Below are 20,439 nucleotides of genomic sequence, written 5' to 3' on the forward strand. Positions count from 1 at the left end.
ATCTATAGCCACAAAGTAGTTAACTTTGATTTTATTCCAGTCAAAAACGGTTTGAATTTTGTTGTTATTGTTTTATGTTTTCATTATGATATGTGCATGGTTTATTTGTTTCTTTTACTTTTATTTTAAATGAACACATAAAATATTTAGCACTCTCTTCGAGAATGCAAGTTTTCCGGAATAAAGTTCCTGTAAGGTTCCATATATTAGTCATTTCCGGTATGATGGCGTCCTTAGATGTAAACAAATACGTGACTTAGTTAAAAATTTATGTCTATTGTATTGGCATTTCACAGTGACCGGCTTATACGTTAATATAGTAGTAGTCAAAAATGAGTTCCCCGCTTTCAAGTCTAAAGAAACCACAGAAAAATCCGCTTCTTTTAGGGTAAGTTTTCATTCACGTGTACGTATGTTTTATAATCATTTTATGAGCAGTTGATACGTAAGTACAGTTTGTTTTAACAAAAATAAATGAATAATTAAATAATTCTAACACATCACAAGGAATAAAAAAAATATATGTTATTATTATTTGATCGACATTTTCTACATGTACATGTTAAGATAGAATGTTCAATCGTTAAAATATTTTCCTACGGACACAGTTTAAGGCCTGTCCCGAAGCACAGTTAGTGAAATAATATTAATCTATACTTGGTCAATTCATGTGCTTGTAGTCTTGTACATGTACATTTTAAACTTTAGTGCATTACAAGGGCTCTGAATATCACTCAGGACATGCAGAAGTAAAGCCTGGGCAAAAATTATTCAGCATCTTGTCATGCTTATGGATAGAATCTATATCAATTAATATATTTTCATGACTCTAGAGTATTGAAATCTCAAACTATGTTTACTGTAACTGAAATCACCATGCATTATTACCCATGCTGATAAATTTTCAGAAATTCAGTTAAGGCATGAAGTTTTTTTAGATTGTGGTAATGGTTATGTCCCTTACTCAGTAGGGCTGGGACGATACAACTTTTTCTATATCGATACGTATCCCGATAATTGAGCCACGATACAATATGTATCACGATATATTTAATTGGTTATAAATTTTTTTTTATATTGAAATGAACAAAACATTTCTTCATAAATAAGAATAAGTTATTCAAAGAAGTTGTATATCTGTTGTAAAACTTATAATTATTTTGCACAAGTGGTCTTAATTATTGTGTATTTCATATTTATATTTATATTCAACATATTTATTTTATATATTAAACCCAAAATGTTAAGTAAACAAAGTATAACATGAGTCAGAATTTTTTGGGCGATATGTTGATATTTCTTCATACGTATCGATATGCATGTCATCCTCACATTGAATCGATATTATCGATATCTCGATATATCGTCCCATGAGCCCTATTACTCAGAGCTGATAGTGATTCACTGATTGTAGACCTATTATGCATATTTTCACTCACAAACAAGTATGGAAGTTTTACCAGTCCTCCAAAAGGATGGTTTGCAATGAAATGGTAATTGTAAAGATTTTAGTCAAATACCAGTCAAATAATAGTATAAATATTTATTAATTTTGTTTAATATTCCTCCAGAAGGCATGATGATATAAGTAAGCCAGGCTCCAAAGAAAGGTACATGTACAGGTTTACAAAAGTGATAACATGTAAAGTGTTTTTAAAAGTGTGTCATAATATTGTTTGAAGGAAAAGGGAGGGGGGGGGGGGGAGGGTGGCAGGAGTTTGATGTCACTAATCTGAATGTGTTTGTATTTTGCTGTGAAACGTATTGCAGTAGACTTGAAAAAATGTTAATATTAAATGTATTGCCAAGCTTTAAAAAATGTAGAATAATTATATATATAACAAAACTGTTGAGAAATCAGCTTTTTAAATTGAGATTAGGAAAAATTGACAAAAATCACTGCAAATTTGTTCTGATTCTTATTTTGCTAGGATGTGTACACTTTACACACACACACGTGTTATTGAATGCTTTCGCTTTAATCTGACAAGAAAATATAGGTTCCATTTTATAATTCCTCACTGTCACATATTGGTAATGGATAATGCCACTGCATAAATTATATTTTATTTGTACAACAGTTTTTTGGACCACAAACACATGATTCAAGTATTATTTTATGATATTAATTTAAGGCAGTTAAGTCTGAAAATTGCACCTATTACATGGCACTAAAAAGTGACTGGTACATTGTTCTTTTTTTAAAGTCATTTTTGCTTTTAATTTATTTATATTAAGGAAAGTGGCAAAATTATGTGCTAGCCATATATTTTCACAGTGCAAATAGAGGAATAGAAATTTTTAGGTCACCTGAGTTTACTCAGGTGACCTATTGCTATCTGTTTTCGTCCGTCGGCGTGCGTCGTGCGTCGTCCGTCGTCCGTCGTGCGTTAACATTTGAACATTTTCAGCTTCTTCTCTGGAACCATTGAACCAAATTCAACCAAATTTGGCACATAGCATCTATATGTGAAGGGGAGTAAAAATTGTGAAATTCATGACCCCTACCCCCCTGGGGCCTGAGGGGTGGGGCTAAAACCATCAGAATTAATGCAATCTTTAAAAATCTTCTTCTTTACTCCTGGGCATCAAGCAGGCAAACTGTTGGCATGAATGTAATAAGCATTGAGCCCTCTACCTAAATTGTGAAATTTATGGCCCCAGGGTCAGGGGTTCTGGTGCTAGGGTGGGGCTCTGTTGAATATGTAGTGAAAAGCATTATTCTTAAAAAATCTTCTCCTCTGCTCTTGGGTATTTAGGAAACAAACAATATGCATAGTTATGATGAGGAAAGGTGTCTCTTCTAAAATTGTGAATTTCATGGCCCCTGGGTCAGGGGTTCTGGTGTTAGGGCGGGTATCTAATGATTATATAGTGAAAATGCATTAATTATTCAAAAATCTTCTCCTCTGCTCCTGGGTATTAAGCCGATGAACTAAGTACATAGTTATGATGAGAAAAAGTGCCTTTTCCAAAATTGTGAATTTCTTGGCCCAAGGGTCAGGGGTTCTGGTGTTAGGGTGGGGCTCTGTTGAATATATAGTGATAATGTATTATTTCTTTAAAAAGCTTCTTCTGTGCTCTTGGATATTATGAAAACAAAGTAAATACATAGTTATGATGATGAAAGGTGCCTCTTCCAAAATTGTGAATTTCATGGCCCCAGGGTCAGGAGTTCTGGTGTTAGGGCAGCGTTCTGTTGAATATACATGTATAGTGAAAATGCATTATTTCTTTTAAAAATCTTCTCTGATCCAGGGCAAACAAACTGAAGGCATAGTTATGATGGATAAGGGTGCCTATTCCTATGTTGTGAATTTCATGGCCCCTGGTCAGGGGTTCTGTTTTAGGGCGGGGCTCTAATGATTGCATAGTAAAAATGCAATAATTCTTTGACAATCTTCTCCTTTTCTCCTGGGTAATAAGCCGATGAACTAAGAGTATAGCTATGATATGTAAGGGTGCCTGTTCCAAAATTGTGAAATTCATGGCCCCTAGGTCAGGGGTTCTGGTGTTAGGGTGGGGCTCTGTTGAATATATAGTGATAATGCATTATTTCTTTAAAAATCTTTTTCTTTGATCCTGGGTATTTAACAAACAAACTGATGCATAGTTATGATGAGTAAAGGTGCCTCTTCCAAAATTATGAATTTCATGGCCCCTGGGTCAGGGGTTCTGGTGTTAGGGTGGGGCTCTAATGATTACATAGTAAAAATGCAATAATTCTTTGACAATCTTCTTCTTTTCTCCTGGGTATTAAGCTGATGAACTAAGAGTATTGTTATGATATGTAAGGATGCCTCTTCCAAAATTGTGAATTTTATGGCCCCTGCATCATGGTTCTGGTGTTAGGGCAGGGCTCTAATGATTACATAGTGAAAATGCATTAATTCTTTGATAATCCTCTGCTCTCTTTCTGGGTATTAAGTAAGCTTACTAAATGTAAAATTATGATGAGCAAGTGTGCCTCTTTCGAAATTGTGAATTTCATGGCCTCTGGTTTAAAACATGAATCCAATGTGGCGAAGTTGTTGCATGATACTCAGGTGACCTATAAGGCCCGTGGGCCTCTTGTTTTGTAATGACAACTTAATCAAGTGCATGTGAAAAGTAAATTTATAAATGAATTTCTTATCCTTATTGATAAGATACGATACATAATCATATAAACGATATATAATAATATGATAATTTACTTCAGTTCCAGAAGTATGCCCTTCAGGAGCGCCGCCTACTCTGGTAAGTGTATTAACTGATTAGTGACTTCTGTCATGCTACGTCAATTTGTCCTCACTGACCAAGAACTTTCCAGATACAGTCAAACTTCATTGTCTAGATACAACTGAGAAAAAAAAAGATATCTGTGGATTCAAAATTTTGCTGTTAAAATACATATTCAAAATTAAAGAAAACCTCAAAATGTCTATATGGTAATCATATCAGCATGATCAGTGATCGAGATACTGAAGTTTCCCTTGTATTTATATTGAGCATATGTCGAGTAAGACTGATCTAGGGGAATATACTGCTGATCACCAAATATTCGTGACACTAATATTATCCTGAAAAAGTTATTCATGATTTACATGATTTATAAGCAAGACAAAGTTTTCAGGAATGTTTTTTATTTAAGTATATATTATTCTTTAAAACTAAAATATATGTATGAATGAAATTTTCATGAGCAGTTGGTCTTGAGCAATTATACAAAAATAAATTTCTCGAGAACAGAAATAGGTTTGCATAGGTTTACAATATATAATATTCATACAGACCTTTGACCTGATAAAAGTGATTTTCAAAATTTTTCAACTATCTGAAATGACTAGTTACAATGTAAGTAGTGAGGTTGCAAAATTAAAAGTCAGCATCAAAAGAAATCAATAAAAAAATCAATTTAAACCCCCTGATAAATACTTCCAAGGTTCAGTATTGATAGGAATGATGTAGACGGCTGATTTTCAATACAGATGACATCTGTGGTACACAAGTCCCTAGCCATACACCAGGATAAAAATTCTTTTTAATGTTCTATCAAAAGCATGTCCTTATGAGGGGGTTTAATATCAACTCTATTGTTAGTTTAGAAGCTATTTTACAATAATACCAGGTTTAAAGGTTACAGTTGGGCCATTTAATTATATGTAATTTATACTGTAAGCTATCTAGAAGGGGATTATTTCAGCACTGGACGTGTTTTGCCTTCAATTTTTAATTGTCAGCAACTTATTGACCATGTCTTGTCATTTCTTGCCTTGGAGAGTTCAACTTTTCATTGGTAAGTGTTTTTTTACAGGGTTTGGAGGGGGCTGTTCTGGGGGGGGGGGCTATTTATTTACATGACATTGTTGATGTTCATACAGTGTTTGCAGCAGAATTGGAATGGGTACATCTAGTTGGCTGGTCTAGGGAACAGATCTGTGGTGTTTCTTCTTCCTCAGCAAAATTAATATGAAAAACTCCCAAGATTCAAAACATATTTTGTCATGATTTTATTCAAAGAAAACTCAAGGGAGTACAATATTTATCCTTATTCTTTCCCGTTCATTTGTAACTACAGTGAAATCACTAATTTTTTTTGGGGGGGGGGGGGGGGGGGGGGTCATTTTCATTGTTTTCGACATTTGAAGAGACCCACAAATTTATGTTCACCATGAAATGACATGAAATATAAAATGTCATATCTATCATAACTACTCAACACTTCTCCATCCATGAAATCTAATTCCCACAATCCAAAATTTTTTCCTAGAATATTGAACATTTGGCCCCATGAAAGTATGTGATTTTGCAGTAATCTTATTAAGCAGTTCTATTTTTGTAGAAGATGAGAGTCGTTTACTTGATGAAATCACCAACAACATGGCAGCCAGTAGACTGAAGGCTAGTCACACCAGAGCTGACCCCTTCCATGGGGGACTGCCTAAACTGGACACTTCCCGATCACACGTCACTCACAGTACACCCGTCCCCAGGATCAACAATCCACCACTGGGTATGTATCTATAGAAGTGCATTCTGAATCAATGCTTCTTGTTGGTTAGAAGGTATTTTTCACATTTTAAATGTATTAAAGAGGCGAAAGTACTGATGAGGTGTTTAAGAAATTAAAAATAAAAATGAACAAAAATTAATTTGTGTATTTTTTACAGAGAGATTGAAATCTTCGTCATCATTTATTGATGACACGCCCCCTGATAACGCTACATTTTTGACAGGTATCAATCAATCCCTCTGTGGGTGTGGCTGTTGGTCTAGACTATTACATTGTATACTCTTAGAGCGCTATCTTCACTCATAAGCTATATTTTGTAGATATGAACTTTACAATTTCATGATCATATTTTTTCCCCTTCAAATTTAAGTTTATAAGGCTTGTACATGTATATTACAAGGTTATAGGAGCTCCACTCTGCAGACAGTGCCAGACACAAAGTTGTGATCAGTTTATCTGTAATCCATGGGAGATTGCTTCTGTACCGGGGAATATCCTTAATAGCTTTGGTCCAATTTACTTCTTACCTCACCCACAAATTTATTAGGGACCCTCTCTGTTGACACCCTTTAGTGATCATGCAGTTTGTCTGTATTTTTCTGAAGAATGGTTCAATTTTCCCAATCTGCTTCATATCCCGTTCACAATTTGTAAGATTGCATTGACCTAGGAACAAGTTTCTAACTCAGAGCTGAAAACAAAAACAGATCATTGTGTAAAATATTTTTCTGTGGTAAATCTTCTGTTTAGCCCATACTACTCCTATACTCCATGAATCATTCTACTATTGCTTCGTATAAAATCACATCTACCTCAATGGTATTGGGTTTATGCTTATAGCAGATATTTTCCCTATAACCATTAGTCATATGTCTATCCTGACAAACTTTTATGTACATGACTGTATTTTCTGATATGTCTATGTTTATCTATCCTGTCATTGCTTTAATTCTCATTTTTCTTTTATCTGAAATATATATGCCCATATTATAAACATGTATTTATATACTAACCCTTTCATAACTGTGTACTCAGTTTGACATTATTATTCATCTTTGAAAGTATCTTGTTCATTATTTTTATCATACAAGTATGATGGAATGTATTGAAATTTAGGTAACTACAAGATGAAAGCACAGTGTAAGTTTATTTTCATACTGGTGAAAGAAAGTACTAACAATGACTTACAATGTATTAGTATGAATAAGTGATAAATTAATGACAACTTTATTTTTTTTTAAACTGTTATGTTCCAATAATGTTACTTTGTTATCTGTCATTGTTGATGGTGTGTGTTGTGTGTTTTAGACTTAATTCTTGCTGTAAAATTTGCTAGGATACAATTGAAATGGTTATACATGTATTGTTTTATCACATTAATGTATTGAATGGAAAACCGACAATTCTGAAAAAGAAAAGTAATCTTGAGGCTAAATCTTTGTCTTTTTAAACATGATTCTTTATAAGGGCATCTTTTCTAATACTGTACCACAGGGGAAGTAAAAACCTGCATGTCAACCTCTAAAGGAGCCAGGGACATTGAGTTTGCACAGAAACATGTTTTCTTATAACATTTTAAAAAAAACTGATGTATTATAAAAGAATCACAAGCAACAATTATTTTCAGAAAGTGGGTGATTAAACAGGCAATTATATTGCACTATTGTTAATAAGTATTTACAACTTAAGTTATATCTTAAAAGTATTGTGACAGTTGACTTATGGCTCATCTACTAAAATCCAAGATGAAAATCTAGAGTGATTTATGTAACATTTATTTTATAATGGATGTTTTTTTTTTGTTCTGAATGGTAACAGCTCCCCCTAGTGACCAGGAATTGATGTCCTCCATGATGGCCCGTATCAGTATACTGGAACAGAAAGTCCAGACCCAGACAAAAGAACTGACAGAAAAGGTAAGGTCAGACCCAGACAAAAGAACTTACAGAACAGGCAAGGTCAGACCCAGACAAAAGAACTTACATAAAAGGTAAGTTCAGACCCAGGCAAAAGAACTTACAGAACAGGTAAGGTCAGACCCAGACAGAAGAACTTACAGAAAAGGTAAGGTCAGACCCAGGCACAAGAACTTACAGAAAAGGTAGAGTCAGACCCAGACAAAAGAACTTACAGAACAGGCAAGGTCAGACCCAGACAAAAGAACTTACAGAAAAGGTAAGTTCAGACCCAGGCAAAAGAACTTACAGAACAGGTAAGGTCAGACCCAGACAGAAGAACTTACAGAAAAGGTAAGGTCAGACCCACACAAAAGAACTTACAGAAAAGGTCAGACCCAGACAGAAGAACTTACAGAAAAGGTAAGGTCAGACCCAGGCAAAAGAACTCACAGAAAAGGTAAGGTCAAATCCAAACAAAAGAACTTACAGTAAAGTAAGACCCAGACAAAAGAACTTATAGAAAAGGTCAGATCAAGTCAGACCCACACAAAAGAACTTACAGAAAAGGTCAGGTTAAATACTTACAGAAAAGATATTCAGTAAAATAAGTTATCATAGTCAGCAACAAATCAGTGTCAGCCAAGACTTTCCCTGCTTATGTTGCCATGTAGCAGGTAAAGGGTTTTTATTATTGTAGAAGTTAGAAGTAGGTTACTCTAAACCAACTATTATTCGCATCATCTTTTATTCGCCAGTTTTAAATCAATCCACAACAATTAATTTCTGCGACTCAGGAAACATTATCTACAAATACAATGCAAAATAAATGGTTCGCGTCGATTAATATTCGCGAGTAAATGAAGATCACGAAACTCGCAAAAATTTCTCGCACATGAATAAAAGTTGGTTTACAGTATATTTAAGTAGAAACATTTGATAATTTAATCATTAACATATATGATTTTCTGACGAGAGGTAAATGTATTCCATTTAATCTTATACAATATGTAAATTGATTTATTTAGGACAAGAAAATAAAGATCCTGGAGGACAAAGTGAACATAATGAAGAAAGCTCAAGGTAATTATTTAATGTTCATCACCCACATATTAACATTGTGCTTTAACACTCATAATTTTCCAAAAGAAATATACTTTATAATCATCTTAATTGTAGGAGACATGTCCCCCCGGGAGTCTCGAGAATTGGAGAAGAAATGTCTGCTGCTTCAGCAACAAGTTCATGAAATGGAGGTTAGCTTTATACCTCTCCCTCACATAGAAATTTTGTTTCTAGAGAGATTATTTAGACAGCACTGTAAATGTAGCCATATTTTAACATTTGCACTTTTATAATTTTTCAGCATTCAAACTTGACAACTGTCTTCTCTGTTTGTCTGTCTGTGTGTGTGTCTCTCTCTCCCTCTCTGAGTTTTTGATTTATTTCTAGTTTTCTGGTTACGGTTGTTTTTGGCTGACTTTGGTATGGTGTGGTTGGGGGAGGGGATTGACACAAGCTTTTCCTCTCTCTCTCTCTCTCTGAGTTTTGATTTATATCCATGTTTCTGGTTATATGCGTTTTTGGCAGACTATGGTATGGTGTGGGTTGGGGAGAGGATTGACACAAGCTCTCTCTCCCTCCCCTCTCTTTCTATGTCTGTGTGTATTTAATTTATATCCAGTTTTCTGGTTACAGGCGTTTTTGGTGGACTACAGTATGGTTTCGGTGGGGGAGGGGATTGACACAAGCTCTTCCCCTCTCTCTCTGTTTTGATTTATTTCTAGTTTTCTGGTTACAGGCGTTTTTGGCAAACTATGGTATGGTGTGGGTTGGGGAGAGGATTGACACAAGCTCTCTCTCCCTCCCCTCTCTTTCTATGTCTGTGTGTATTTAATTTATATCCAGTTTTCTGGTTACAGGTGTTTTTGGCGGACTACAGTATGGTTTCGGTGGGGGAGGGGATTGACACAAGCTCTTCCCCTCTCTCTCTCTGTTTTGATTTATTTTTAGTTTTCTGGTTACAGGCATTTTTGGCGGACTACGGTATGGTTTCGGTGAGGGAGGGGATTGACACAAGCTCTCCCCCTCTCTCTCTGTTTTGATTTATTTCTAGTTTTCTGGTTACAGGCATTTTTGGCAAACTATGGTATGGTGTGGGTTGGGGAGAGGATTAACACAAGCTCTCACTCGCTCCCCTCTCTCTCTCTCTCTTTGTGTGTGTCTGTGTATTTGATTTGTATCCATTTTGGTTACAGGCGTTTTTGGCGGACTACGGTATGGTGTGGGTGGGGGAGAGGATTGACACAAGCTCTGCCTACTACAATGACAAGTCATCAGCTGACAGTGACAGCGAGAGTGAGGAGGAGCTCTGGAGGCCAGGTCTGTTACCTCAGGAAGACTAGTGTATTCTTGTTTGTGTGTGTGTGTTGAAAAATGTTACTTATTGAGTAGTAAATCAGAATTATTCTGAGTGGGGGGAGGGGGTAAAAATTAATAAAATTTCATAAAATTTTTGAGTGTGAAGAATAGGCATTTCAGGCCACAATAAGAGTTGTTCCCCTTTAGCATTGTGCTGAAAATGTTTGAATTGTATCTTTTGTTTTCAGTGCTACAGAGAGAAGGGAATACAATTGGCTTAAAAAAGAATACATTTTATTGTTCATATTTTTTCTTTAAAAAAAATTTGATCCTGACCAACATAATTTAATTTTTTCCTAAAAAAAATCTTTATACATGTATTGCAGAGTGATTTCCATGTTGTGAAGGTTAATCTTTCTTTTCTTTTTTAGAAACTTCTCTGTCCCACAATGTCCCTGCCCCAGTGACTACTACTACAAGATCTGACACTGTCCAATCAGAATTCAAAGTGGACTATGACAAAATCATAGAAAACATCAAAGACCTGAATGTACTGGCAGGAGAAGGTGTGTCCAAAATCCAGCACACCAGTGATGGGGCTAGATTAAGGGTACAGAATCTCTTTTTTGTTCAGTTCTTTTGTTAATTTTTCAAAATACAGAATAGAATATTTTTGATCAAAATCAAGATGTCAAAGCCTCAGGAGGCTTTTGATTAACTAAACACATTTACATTGACTTAGTAAAAGGAGAAATTTCTCTGACTTAGATTCCTAGTTATTCAAAGCTACTGCACTGTCATGCATGGGAGAACTAATGGTTTCATTCATACTAATTGATATATCTGAATTTCTATATTGTTATTTCAGCTTCCTGAGCCAGTTCCCCTGGTTCTGTATGCTAATGGCATCATGCTATTCAGTGGACCATTTCGACCTTTCACTGACCCCGTCACACAACAGTGTGTACAGGACATCCATGACGGATACTTCCCATCAGAGCTACAGAATAAGTTTCCAGATGGAGTCCCTTTTGTTGTTAGTTTTTTGTCCCTGGAGGGCTGTGGTCAAGATCATAGATATTTAATGTAGCAGTTAGGATGTTGTTACTCTTTCTTAGTGGATAGCTTTATAGGCTATCATATTGTAAATCAACTATTATTTGCATCATATTTTCATCAGTTTGAAATGAATCCATGAAGATTAATTTTCTGGAGCGAGGAAACATTCTACACAAAACACAGCATATAAATGGTTTGTGGCGATAAATACTCACAAGTTAAAGAAAGTCACAAAACTTGTGGATTTTTTTGCACATGAATAAAAGTTGGTTTACAGTATCCTTTAAGAGCTACATAGACCTACACCTATGATCTTGGAATGCAGTCTGCATGTCATACTTGAAGCATCTTAAATATATCTTTAGTATGGTATCTAACCATTTTGGAAAATTTTGTGAAAGAAAAGCTTACACCCACATTTCATAAAGTAAAATATTTCATTTTCATTGAATGACAGTTTGTATAGTCATATTTGATCACCACCTTCTGTAATGCTGATAATTATTTTGTTGCTTCATTATGATTAAATTTAAAATGAGAGTAAAGAAAATTAAAATTGCATGAAGCTTGACATGTTTTTCAAACCAAAATTTAAAGCTCCCTAGCTTTTGATTCACAGTTCTGAATGCAGCTATGTATATTTCCATGTTATTTTTTATGTTTTTTATGACATATGACCGATAAATCAAAGTAAAGTGATTTTTCCATACAGGTCACAGATTATAGAGAAGTGTACTTCAAGGATACTAGACGAGAAGTGTTCCATGGCACTGGTCAGGTGTTGGGAGGGGAAACCAGGCCATCTAGACTGGTTCCCGACTCCAAAACAGGAGAGAAAAGCCATGACACTACCCCAAATAACACACCAGAAAACACACATCTCAAAATCGCTACAGAGCTACCAGGTAAGGTTACGTGTTGTTGAACTATTTATACTTTGTTTTGCTGTATTATAAACACAAAGATCCAAGGCGGGCTTCATTTATACCATGTCTATAATGTAAAAATAATCTCTGTGATAATTTAATTATTCTTACATGTTCAGTTATAAAATGTATCATACTTTTAAATAGAGCCATGCTTGTGATGCAATAGCTGCAATAATGTAGCTCTCGTCAATTTTATGTTTTTGATGTTCTCCTAACCCCCCCCCCCCCCCCCTTTACAAAAAAATAGGGAGTGAAACATTATTGTAGCTAGTGATGAAGTTCTGATAGTAAGTGTATCAGTTCTGTTGTAACATTATTTTGATTTTAATTTGAAAAGTTCTATGGACATTATGTCAGAGGCTCAGTATTGGAGTTCTGCTTATGACATAGTTTTTTACCTTGACCAGAATTCTGAAATATCCTTCTCTGGTGATGATGTTGATCTTTATTTATGTCTCTGGCGATGATTTGATCTCTATTTCCATCTCTGGTGATGTTGTTGATCTCTATTACTGTTTGGTGATGATATTGATCTCTATTTCTGTCTCTGGTGATGATGATGATCTCTATTTCTGTCTCTGGTGATGTTGTTGATCTCTATTTCTGTCTCGGGTGATAATATTGATTTCTATTTCTGTCTCTGGTGATGATGTTGATCTCTATTTCCATCTCTGGTGATGTTGTTGATCTCTATTTCCATCTCTGGTGATTTTGTTGATCTCTATTTTCATCTCTGGTGATGATGTTGATCTGTATTTCTCTCTCTGGTGATGATGTTAATCTCTATCTTCATTTCCAGTGATGATGTTGATCTATATTACTGTCGTGATGATGTTGATCTGTGATTCTCTTTCTGGTGATGAAGTTGATCTCTATTTCTGACTGATGATGATGTTGATCTCTATGTCTATCTCAAATGATGATGTTGATCTCTATTTCTGTCATGATGTTGATCAGTATTTCTGTCTCTGGTGATGATGTTGATCTCTCTATTTCCATCTCTAATGATGATTTTGATCTCTACTTCTGTCTCTGGTGATGATGTTGATCTCTATTTCCATCTTGGGTGATGTTGATCTCTATTTCCATCATTGATGATGATGTTGATCTCTATTTCTGTCTCTGGTGATGATGTTGATCTCTATTTCTGTCTCTGATGATGATATTGATCTCTATGTCTGTCTCTGGTGATGTTGTTGATCTCTATTTCCATCTCTGGTGATGATGTTGATCTCTATTTCTGTCTCTGATGATGATGTTGATCTCTATTTCCATCTCTGGTGATGTTGTTTATCTATATAACTGTTTGGTGATGATATTGATTTCTATTTCTGTCTCTGGTGATGATGTTGATCTCTATTTCCCTCTCTGGTGATGATGTTGATCTGTATTTCTCCCTTAGGTGATGATGTTGATCTCTATTTCTGTCTGGCGATGATGTTGATCTCTATTTTTCTCTCTGGTGATGATGTTAGTCTTTATTTCTCTCTCTGGTGATGATGTTGATCTCTATTTCCATCTCTGGTGATGATGTTGATCTGCATTTCTGTCTGGGGATGAAGTTGATCTCTATTACTGACTGGTGATGATGTTGATCTTCATCTCTGGTAATGATGTTGATCTCTATTTCTATCTCTGGTGATGATGTTGATCTGTATTTCCATCTCTGGTGATGATGTTTTTCTCTATTTCCATCTCTGGTGATGATGTTTGATCTCTTTTTCCAACTCTTTAGAAATCTGTACTTTTGTGCTAACTTTGTTAAAATCTGTATCTTGAACTCTTTCTGATCCCATTAAACTCTTGGTCCACAAGTGGGTGTTGCACAAACTCTACTGCTTTTGACTTCTAATGCTTGAAAACTAGACAGCATACTGAAAACTATCAGTTGTAAAGTAACTCTCCACATAAATTGCTTGACATCTAGTTTTGATTTAATTTGTACTTTATGTATTGACTATTTTTTGGTTACAGGAAAGAAGATGACAGTGGGCCAGTTCCTTCAGAAATTGCCCAAGTCTGTTATAAAAGATGGAAAAGTCATTGACATACGGAACTCTGTAGGGGAAAACTTTAAGGTAATGGCAAAACTGTATTTTAACAAAACAGTTTTAGTGGCTATTACATGTACCTGTATATTTATTTTTGTGTTTACTTCAATCGAAAAGCACAAAAGGTTTTCTTTCAATATTATTGACAGTACATCTTATTATGCTGCTATTTTGCCTGAGTAAAGTTCCCATGAAACATAACTTTTAGTTTGAAAACAAACATGACTCTTATATTACAGGATGTTAAAACCAGTCAGGGAGTCACAGTGGTGGAGACAGATACAGTCCGAGACATCAAAAAGAGGTAAAACTGGCAAATTGTCTGTTATTCAGACAAATTTGTTGAATGTTGATTGGCTAAAGACAAATCACATGATGCCCAGAAATTTTCAAATACACCATTTCTAAGCAAGGCCAGGGTGTATTAGATTCTGTTCTACATGTCTGTACGTACTAATCTATTGTAAACAAATGAGGACAAGAAAATGGTTTGCTTGTTAAAATTCATTGTTCATATCTTTAACTGTGATGGTGTAATACTGAGGATATATGATGTTCAATGATACTTTGAATTGTTTTTTTATTTGATACATTGCTGAACTCTAAACAAATCCTCTAAAGGTTTTCAGTGGTATTAATTCATTACACAGTTAGTATGGGCTTAATATTGAATAATCCAGGATGTGAAATTGGAATCCATATTGAAACTTGGCTTCACCTTGCCCAGTATGGATCCATTTCACACCCTAAGTGACTCCATATACACATACTGTGTAACATAAATACACAATGTTGTTGTTGTGTGTATTCTAAAATCTTGCCTTCTTTAAACATGGATTTTTAAGGTCTTCCGTTTCCAACGGAAGACCTTCTACTGATTCTGATGGTTAAGATTATTCTTATTATTCTTTTTTTTTTTTTCCTAGACGCCAACTTTGAAGCTTCATATCTTCCTCATTTCTGAACGGAATTTGTTCAAATTTTCAGAGCTTTTAGACTTTGCAAAACACTCTCAGAATACTGTAATACAATTCGAAAATTACCTTCTGTTCATGAGTTATTCCCCTTTGATTGAAATTTTTATGCCTCTGGTTTCCAGACAAAGGATCTGAGACTGTAATAATTGGAGCACAAAACCCTTTGAAATTGAAAAGAAGAAGCATTGAAGTTGTGCACATCGGTTTTTGTTTTTTGATTTTTGCATTAAAAATGGCGCTAGAGAGGGGTCAAAAGTTAGAACGCGGAAAAGAGCAAAAATTTTGACATATTTTCCTTTATATCTTTAAAACTAAAAATATTTTGTTAAAACATGTAGAATAAAAGTTGTGCATAATAGCAAGAGCTTTCATTTGATATCATTTAAAAGGGGCTGGCCCCTAAAATTAGGGATTTAGAGCCCTTGAAAGTTTTCGCTTTATAACTCAAAAACGGTAAATATTTCGATATGGCTTTCGGAATTAAAGTTGTTCTTTAACACCTTATTGATCTCATACAAATGTTGTTTTGTTCGAGTATTGCGTAATATGTCGTAATATGTAGGTAAAAAGCAGGTCCCGTAAACAGGTAAGCGTTTTCATTCGGCAAGTAAATCGGAACTCTTCATGTGTATAACTTTAACAAACTTGCAATAAATTATATACCCTACTGTATTTAATGCTAATTTTCTTCTAAATAAGGTTTTAAACGTGTTCTGTGGTTCACTCATAAATTATTCTTTACAACTTTCTTTTCTTTTTTAATTTAGATTTAAAGGGAACACGTCTTCAAATAAAGGAAGGAATTAAATGTATCTATATAACTATATAAGTAATATTAAACTTTAAGCATCGAATAATTAATGATCATTAACAGTACTCATTTCTCCATGTTCACCTCGATGTTTATAGTTATGTAACACATTCCGCGATCCCACGTTGCCGAGGTCACCAGTGTACCAGCCACCTGCGGTCATAAGCCATGTAAACAAAACAAACATCTGAGAAGACATATCCATTGCGTAGAAACAACGATTAATGAAACATTAAGTTGTTTTTTTTTTATTTATATCGAATCTTTAAGATAACAATCTCATCTTTCATTTAATCTTAATTCCAAACATAAAATCATAACGAATTTTAATCGCTTTCACCGACCTGGTCACTGTCGACACAACAATACGATTAAACTAGAGCGAGCTCGTTGCAAAGCAACGAATAGGTCTTCCGTTGGAGCTGCGGAAGGAAGAAGTGACCTTGAGTCAAGGTCATGCCACATTCTAAAGTTATACATGTAAGCAATCTTGTAAGGGGAAGCAACTTACAATATTTCGCTAGGAAAAACTGTAAAGGAATGTACGTGACCTTGAACATTCCAAATGCCTTGTGTCAAACCATGACACACTCTCGTCATAAAACCCAATCTGTGTGTTACCGACTTGAAAAGTTCACAGTGACACGTCATGTTCTTTTAGTCCATACATACAATCAAAACATCTTATCCTTAGTGACCTTGAACTTGAGTCAAGGCCATGTCACACTCTGCATGATACCAGCAATGTTTCACTAGTACAAATACGGTAGCGAAATTACAGTTTCTCTGTCAGTGACCTTGACTCGACCAAATGACATTGCATCAAGGCCATAACACACACTGGTTAAAAACAATCCCAGTCTGTGAGTTTCTGAACGGATAAGTTCAGCCATGTTTTTTCAGGTCATACAGCGAGTCGGAATAATTTGTTAGGTTCAACATAATGATTAAAAAATTCATTGAGAATGTTTTATGCCCAGTTTGGATAAGTAGTAAAACGTGGAGATCGATCCTTTGGATGAGACCGGTGCTTGTGGACAGGACCCCCCCCCCCCAATATATACCCCGGGGTCCAAGAATATTTTTATTCGTCTTTTTCCATAACGTTTTATTAAAAAATCATACCCGCGGTATTATGAAATAGAGAAGGTAAGTCACTTCCATTTGTTAACACTGGACCCCTCTTGGATATCGGGCCTAAAATATCATATACATGTACCTACCACATGTCACCAAAATATGTTATTATATCTTGTTTCATCGTCGCAAGCCACGGGTTTTGTGTCCATTCTATTTCCACAAATCCGTGGCTGCCTCCTTCAAATTTCTCTCGTTCTCATGAATATTAATAACATACATTCAACCAATTGAATAACATCTGACGCTTCAAGTCAGAACCAATGAAAATGATGTCTATCTTGTATTTGGATGTAACCATAACCACGAGCTGTACATCAACTTCGGTTCGAATTTCCTTTCTTAACGAGTAACGCTATTCAGCGTTCTCGCACAACGTCTACATTCAAAACCCTGTATTTTAATGTAAAACCTTGTAAGTATTTTAGAATATACGTTACTCACATCTGTTCTTCAGGATCTATCATATTTTTTTTTCAATAAATCTGCCACGCATAGCAAACATGATTTCATTATGGGCGCCGCCATTTAAGCGTACCAAAAATTGCTACAGAGTGATTTCATTGGTCAGGGTAAATCTGGCGTCACTTAATAAATATTCAATGATTCAGTCGCGAGAACGAGAGAATTTGGTAGGAGCTAGCCACGGGTTTGTGGAAATAGAATGGACACAAAACCCGTGGCTTGCGACGATGATCTTGTTTCGGTAGATATTTTTGTCTTTAATCGTGCTATTTAAACGAAAGACCTTAAATAGTGTCTGTGGCTGTCACTATTTCGGTGTTTTTCAGAAACTTGATCGTAGAATTGGTCAAAGTCCACAACTGGACAATAAACTGATAAATCGGCTACGGTATATTATCTGTTCACAGAAACGACATATTGAAACTGGAAAAAAAATAATCCAGAAGCAATTCATTTCATTGAAATTCTATCATGAATATTTTGTTTTAATCGATGGACTCGATAAATCAATAAACTGACCGAAGGAAAAACGTTGCACGTGCCGTAACATTCTGCACGTTTTTTTTTATTTTACATTCTACTTGCATAATACATGCACATGTACATGTACATATATATTAAACAGAAACATAAATACCAAGCCCGTCGGCATTTAAAAAAAAGTAATAAAACATAATTTGATTTGATCTATTTTATTTCATTTAAACTCTATTAATTTGTTTTAAAAGTATGATTGATCTTTTTCCTTTTAATATACACTCAGGGTAAAAAGAAAAAGTATATATTGACTCGCGTAACTTTCATGGTTGTAGTTACATTTGAAAATGAAGAAACGTTGAAGGGACTGGTGTGTTGTATGGCTAGACAACGCCTTGCACATGCAGAGAAATTTACCACAGGTACTCTAGGACAGGTGTGAAACCCCTAGGGCATGCCGTTTCCTGCTCTTGCTCTGCTAATCCCTATACACAGGAAATGATTGCGACTAATACTTAATACACAAAGAAACAGAATATATTCAAGTAAACTTGGCATTGATTTTTTTCTTGAGTATTATTGAGAATAATAAGTTTTAGTGATATAACCCCCCCCCCCCCCGTTTTAATTCTTTTGTGAAGTTCATCACCATGCACATTCCATCTTCTGTAATTGGAGAAATGTTTAAATTAAAAACAAACCACTGTTTACAAAAGAAGTAAATATCGAGGGATAAAAATTGTTATAATTTATTGATATCTTTTATAACGTTCACGCGCCCACTCACTGCAAACGCTCACCATCGAATATTACAGCTTTCCGGTCATTCGACAATTTCAGGGAAATGCTTGCACATTAATACAGTAAAGTGAAATTATTTAAATGAATTATATTGTTCTAAATTTGGTAAAAAAAAAAAAAAAAAAAAAAAAAAAAAAACATGAACAGTATATAGATATATTTTTTTTCCTCATAGGAACGCTGAAAACTGTTAATCGGAATTCGCACTGACTATTGTTTAGCACGTGTATGTAACATTGCAGTTCGCATATAATTTGAAAAGAGAAGTTATTAAAACTTATATTTCCGACATAAAAATTTGTCACGTTAAACTCTCAAATGACTCAGTTTATAAATAGTTTTCTTGATACTATTTAAAAAAAGATGTCGCTTTAGTATTGATATATAACTTAACAAAATTAATAATAATAAATAAAATTAAAAAAAAAAACGATTAAATATATTCTGCTTTACAATTTTTTTTTTTGTTCATTCATTATTTTCACCTTTTGCGAAATAAAAGAAAATACTTTCATAAATATACATACATTGCGGGATTTTAATTTGTTTTTTAAAAGAGGGAATTTCGCAAAATTCCTGTTCGGGGAGATAACTCCCGTTTGTTTACGATACTAGTTGATCGATGATTTAACCGCGGCGGGGACAGGTACATGTAGGTGATGAATTTCCCGCGGAGGGAACGCGGTTTACCTGTCTCACCTGGCCAAATCCAGCGTTGTGTTTATACCGCGACAGGGCGAGGGAAATACGGGATCCGCGTTGCCTGTACTGTACATGTATAGTCAATCAGATTAGAAATACAGCGACTATCAGAATTTCGGGCCGTAAAAAAGATCTGATTTTGATTAGATTTCAGGTGTAGGCGAATGTGTGTGTACTGAGGGGTTAGTTAATTCATTCAAGATTTATTATATTGTTCGTTTGGACGAAGGCTTCATGAAAATATACACACTGCTTGTACAGGTACACATCAATGAATGTTCAGATTAATTCAAAAATCGGCAGACATTAATTTAATTTAGTTATCTAAAGGCAATGTTATTTCCAGAGACATTTATATTTTCTGTTTTTTGTCTCGGATTTTTCTTTTTTGTGATTTACCGGTTTACAAAGGCCTGTGTTTTAACAGCTGTTCATAAACGCTGTCAATTAATATATGATCAGAGAAAACGAGACATCTCCCGGTAATTCATTTCTTATGGAAAATATATGGATTGACATCTTAGTATTTACCTGTGTAATTACGATGTTACAAACCGATGACTGGCCAGGAGGACTACCCGTTATGAAAACAACTCATGATCAACTCAGCGGACCTATAATTGACTTTAATATATGCTGTAAATCAATAAAATCATTTCAGTTTAACCGATATTTTATTGCAAAGATAATGGGAAAAAAAGACTTGGGATTTAGAATTTTTCTGAATTTCAAACGCTTGATATGCATATATTTGGGGCGCTCTTGCATATGCACTTATA

The 20,439-nt window shown here is 34.9% G+C and overlaps 1 protein-coding gene across 3 annotated transcripts in view; it reads left to right on the top strand.

Moving 5' to 3' along the window:
- The first annotated feature begins 227 nt into the window (after positions 1–227).
- LOC133180710 (UBX domain-containing protein 11-like) overlaps positions 228–20,439 on the top strand; it is a 39,110-nt gene continuing 18,898 nt past the window's right edge. Inside the window, exons 1-13 of one of the 3 annotated variants that reach the window (XM_061315179.1) lie at positions 228–388; positions 4,202–4,239; positions 5,825–5,995; positions 6,153–6,218; positions 7,814–7,911; positions 8,919–8,973; positions 9,070–9,146; positions 10,149–10,272; positions 10,683–10,861; positions 11,120–11,287; positions 12,023–12,215; positions 14,214–14,317; positions 14,530–14,594. In XM_061315179.1, coding sequence (XP_061171163.1) covers positions 333–388; positions 4,202–4,239; positions 5,825–5,995; positions 6,153–6,218; positions 7,814–7,911; positions 8,919–8,973; positions 9,070–9,146; positions 10,149–10,272; positions 10,683–10,861; positions 11,120–11,287; positions 12,023–12,215; positions 14,214–14,317; positions 14,530–14,594 — 1,394 coding nt within the window. In that variant the 5' untranslated portion in view covers positions 228–332. Of the gene's footprint in view, positions 389–4,201; positions 4,240–5,182; positions 5,279–5,824; positions 5,996–6,152; positions 6,219–7,813; positions 7,912–8,918; positions 8,974–9,069; positions 9,147–10,148; positions 10,273–10,682; positions 10,862–11,119; positions 11,288–12,022; positions 12,216–14,213; positions 14,318–14,529; positions 14,595–20,439 lie in introns of those variants that run through there. The other 2 variants (XM_061315181.1, XM_061315180.1) reach the window with 2 other exon arrangements.

This window comes from Saccostrea echinata, unplaced genomic scaffold (genome assembly GCF_033153115.1).
Source record: "Saccostrea echinata isolate AGI-Se365-2 ecotype Australia unplaced genomic scaffold, CSIRO_AGI_Sech_v1 ptg000007l, whole genome shotgun sequence".
In the NCBI taxonomy this organism is placed as follows: domain Eukaryota; kingdom Metazoa; phylum Mollusca; class Bivalvia; order Ostreida; family Ostreidae; genus Saccostrea; species Saccostrea echinata.